The following is a 4,800-nucleotide window of genomic DNA, read 5'->3' as shown; positions in this document are numbered from 1 at the left end:
TGTGACAAAAAAAACATACTTGAAAAAAAATGTGGACGTTAGATTAGAGATTATGCATTGACCACTGCTATAACCAAAAAAAGGTATTAGGAGAGGTGGATAATAGCCTATGTTCTTCATATTTTCAGCGTTTTGCCAAAACTGCACCGCAATTTCTGTTTATGAGGCTACCACCACATTATACAGACCAAGCAGTTGCATGTTTCAACAAACCACTTTCTGAGTATACAACTGGGAAAAAGTGGTTTCTCTGTGCCGTGGAGAGAGGTTTTATTTTATACTTTATTTCCATCGTTTATTGTGTCAATTGTATTTGCCCGTTTACGTTAGTGGTAGGACTATTGGAGGAAAGAAAATGTTGCAATTAACATTAGATTGGGCATCTTGTCGACGACCTTGAGGGTTGTCGTTAACTGGACTGGCAAGGTTTTGTGATTTATTTATTTATATACACACAGAATTTGAACATTTTAAAATGTCAGTCAAGTTAAATAAATGAAGCTGTCATGGAGAATTATCTGAACATTTTCGATATTAGGCTATTGACAACAGGAAGATAATTCCTACCAAAAGTCCTATTGGTTACAATTCCATTTTGAAGGGTGGAGTGTTATTCTGCGCTCTACAACAATCTTCTGGTAAAAATGTGAAATTCTGAGTAAATAGATTGTTGTTGTTTGACAGACTAATTGTAGCTTAGCCGGTTTGATTACATAAAAATATTGTTAGAGCAAAGTACGTCAGACAAGCGTAATCTTTACCTTATCGAGAATCCTCAGACGTAGGCCTATCTAAATAGTTGGCCTATCACTGGCCTGGCGAATTGATACTTTATGTGGTTCAGTTGAAATGAATTTCCGTTTTGTAAAATATGACGATCATGGCCTCCTCCACCTTAAAACTGTTGGGGATGTTTGATGTCCCCTTTAAGGATACTTGCCGATGATAAGCCAATGAGTGTATCCGCTGGATTTAAAATTGCAATCAAGAAACATGCACCAGAGGCGGTTTAAATGAATGAGCCCCTCGCCCCCACCCCCAACACACCCTCGTGTCGGTCTCGTTATCGTGTCACGTGTCGGCGGATCCCAGGGTCTCAATAATGAACTGGACACTTGGGTATTGCGTTGCGCATGCGCAAAGAAAGTGCTTGGGGATGAGGTGTCGGTCTTGGAGTAGTTGACTTTTAAAAAGCATTGTCAACCCCTGATATGACAACTTCGCTGGTTCTGCATCCACGCTGGGCGGACACCTTGATGTATGTATATGAAAAAAGCCTGAATGAAAGTAATCCGAATAAAAACCAATCCATGGAGGGACTAAGCGGGAATTGTCCTGCTACCCACTGCAGGGAACTGATATCGCACTCGGCGTTGGGACGACACTCCGGCACCCTAAGCCACCAGGGTTCTGTGTACTCGGACATACCCTCCCACGACACTGGGCGACAGTGCCCCGCTCCCCAGACTTCCTCCAGCGCCACCCTTGGTTATGGCTACCCATTCGGAAGCCCTTATTACGGGTGTCGGTTGTCACACTCGCACAACGTTAACTTGCAGCAGAAGCAATGCTCTTACCACCCCGCCGAGAAATATGCAGAACCCGGCGCGGCACTGCCCACAGAAGAGCTGTCAAGCCGGGCAAAGGAGTTCGCATTTTACCCGGGTTTTGCCAGCTCATACCAGACTGTCCCGGGTTACTTAGACGTGTCGGTGGTTCCCGGTATCAGTGCGCACCCGGAACCGAGACATGAAACTTTGATTCCCATGGATGGCTACCAGCACTGGGCTCTATCTAATGGCTGGGATGGACAGGTGTACTGTTCTAAAGAGCAAACACAGTCAACACATCTCTGGAAGTCGCCCTTCCCAGGTATGACTTTTATTTTAGTGTGTGTATGTATGGTGGTGGTGGGGGAGATTCCACGCGGCTTGCATTGTGGTTTCTTATAAGAAAGGATCTAAATAACCAATGTACTTTTCTTGTTACATGTTTTATATATGTCACATTGATACATTTCCTTTTAATGTATTTTATGTATGTATTTAAAACTTGTTTCCTTTGTATAGCCATCTCAAATATACATATGACTATACAGTGCATGATAGCACAGGGTGAAGGCGTGTTTATTTACGTTCATCCTTGAGTTAAAGTCCGGAGAGGAGGCCATGGGGTTTTTCAATAGCCGGATATGGGACTAGAAATGAGTCTGCCAAAATATAAAAGCAAAGAAAACAGATTGGAAAGACAAAACCTTACCAAAATATTTAGTTTCCTTCAACCTGCCATCATTCGTCTTCACGGCTGCTTCACGATATGACCACAACAGATGAAATGCAAAAACAAGACCTTTGATTTCATATTAGCCTACAGTTAGGTTTATGGATTGGAGCAGGTCACCGTTGCACTCCCCGATAAAATAACAGATATTTGCTCAGTGCCAGTAAATCTAGTCGCGACAGGGAGTGGTGTATTGAAGCTCACCCTTTTCACGCATTAGGTTTATTTGCAATGGCGAGACCCTTTTTTTTCTCCTCAATTTCTTTATTTAATATTTCAAATTCCATTCCAAATCAATTGTAATCAAGTATTGAAGTGTATGCGTTCTCACTGTCTATAGTTCAAACGAATTGATCCGTTAGTTATGTGGTAGGCCAATTGCCCCTATTGAATAGCAAATTATATTTCTGAATACCAGTATCAGGTTCCATCTTGTTAAGAATAGCTCATGGATTCCTGGATTGATTGGTTTACCATTCACAATCTAGTTCAGTTGACACACATGATATTTGGAGCTTGTATGACCACTTTCCCCAAACTTGTCGTTGGCCAATACAGTCAATATTGGGGTAGTGTGATATTGGCGCTATATGCCCATAACTCAGAATAGGTCTACTGTTTTTTAAATAGATTACAGTTCTTTTTTTTATCGTCCTGGGTTTGGTCGTACCATTACATATTCCTCATGTTGTCCATGACCTCATTAAAATAGTCGTTTATCTCATCTCATCTCTGCCATGGATGCACTCTTAAACACGCTGAAATAAAACGTAATATTAAGGATAAATATGATAGGACTGTTAACCAACCAACCTACTCAGGTTGTTTGCACACAGCTCATCCGCATGATTAAATTCATGGGATGTGAGGTCTTATTTAGCTGTATTACATCAATTGTAGCTGCATTCAAGTTTATGATCAGCGGCTATCAATATAGATAGCTTCTGAATGCCTAGCCTGTTCCTGCGCTCTCATAGACTAAGTGACTGTATAGCCCCAATTTTGATTATTAAGGCTTAATATTCGTAATGTTTGCATATCAGTGTGCCAATTTACATTTTGAATATGCATAGGTTAAATATCTATGTTTGGACTAAGTAGTAATCGTGGTAGGCCTAGAGATGGCTGGCATGCTTGATCCGAAAATGTGGTCGGAGGCGCGGTATGGATGGTGTGACGCAATAGCGGAGCCTCTGGAGGCATGCAGAGACCAAATTGAGCTCTGTACGGCATCGCCGTGCGCCTCTCAAATTTTGTGACAATGCGGAAGGATCCGCATTGACATGATTGGTTGATGGTAGGTGGGGGCGGGATGTCCTGTATAAACACAAACTGACTTCCTTGACAACTTCCTTCACAACAGCTCTGCACTGCTCCGCTAAACGCAAGAAGTGTGAGGCGGTATCACCGTAAATGCTGCGCGGCCAATGCAGACCACCGAATGACCATGCAGCGCCTTTAATGGGCTCGCTTACCATTAGGCCTAAGGCCTACGTTTAGACATTTAGATTATATATTTTTAAACCCTAATGATTGGGATGTAACATAAGTTAAGTCCAACCGTAGCCCACTTCAAGTATTTTAGGCCCATCTTAATAACTTAGCATAGCCAATCTACGGGGACCATGAACTTCACAATGCAATGCATTGCATCAGTGCTGGGTACTTTCACATAGCATTTCACCCCCCCCCCCCCAAAAAAAAAATGTTTTTATGTCTTTCAAATTGTTTCTCCTAGTTTTCAATTGTTGTAGGCTACCAATGGTTATTATGCCCTTCTTTTCTCAGATGTCGTCCCTTTGCAACCAGAGGTCAGCAGCTACCGACGAGGCCGCAAAAAGCGAGTTCCTTACACCAAGATCCAACTGAAGGAGCTGGAGAAAGAGTACGCAGCCAGCAAGTTCATCACCAAAGACAAGAGACGGCGAATATCTGCCACTACTAATCTCTCCGAACGCCAGGTCACCATCTGGTTCCAGAACCGGCGGGTGAAGGAGAAGAAATTCGTCTGTAAATCTAAATCAAGCTCTCACATGCATGCCACTTGATTCAGTCCAATCTCACTGGCATGGCAACTCAAATACTTTTTTATCACTAACGCTCGATGTTTATCTATTGACATTATTCTCACCTGGTATGATGCATTTCAAAACACAAACTTAATCGCACCTCCCTATTTGGACATAAACTGGGAGAAAATACAGAAGAAGATTTACTAAACCTGGTTTGGAACGAATGATCACATCCTTACAGGAGCGTGGAAAGCTACCAGCATTGTTAGTATAGCCTGAGACCTAAATGAAAAACTTTTGTGACTGATAAAGTAAACCGATGTCTTTGGGGATGTCATACAGTGATCTTGTTCAGCCATTTTCAGGTATTGGACGCATCAAGACTGAAAACTATATTTCAATGATATTGTATGGCGGTTTTAGTTTGATCCCAAGGGAATGAGCAAGTCTGCTATTGTCCATGTACAGTGCCGTGCATTTATTATTTAATTAAAGGTTCTGTCTTGTG

The 4,800-nt window shown here is 42.2% G+C and overlaps 1 protein-coding gene across 1 annotated transcript; it reads left to right on the top strand.

Moving 5' to 3' along the window:
• The first annotated feature begins 818 nt into the window (after positions 1 to 818).
• Positions 819 to 4,505, top strand: hoxc13ba (homeobox protein HoxC13ba). The gene is made up of 2 exons (NM_001141666.1): positions 819 to 1,872; positions 4,069 to 4,505. Exons 1-2 carry the CDS (start codon positions 1,212 to 1,214, stop codon positions 4,326 to 4,328), a joined length of 921 nt encoding a protein of 306 aa, NP_001135138.1. The 5' UTR covers positions 819 to 1,211; the 3' UTR covers positions 4,329 to 4,505.
• Positions 4,506 to 4,800: the final 295 nt, after the last annotated feature.

The sequence above is a fragment of the Salmo salar genome, chromosome 12 (genome assembly GCF_965601325.2).
Source record: "Salmo salar chromosome 12, fSalSal1, whole genome shotgun sequence".
In the NCBI taxonomy this organism is placed as follows: Eukaryota; Metazoa; Chordata; class Actinopteri; order Salmoniformes; family Salmonidae; genus Salmo; species Salmo salar.
Note: the sequence above shows the minus strand (reverse complement) of the source record. Positions and strands in the feature narration are given on the sequence as shown.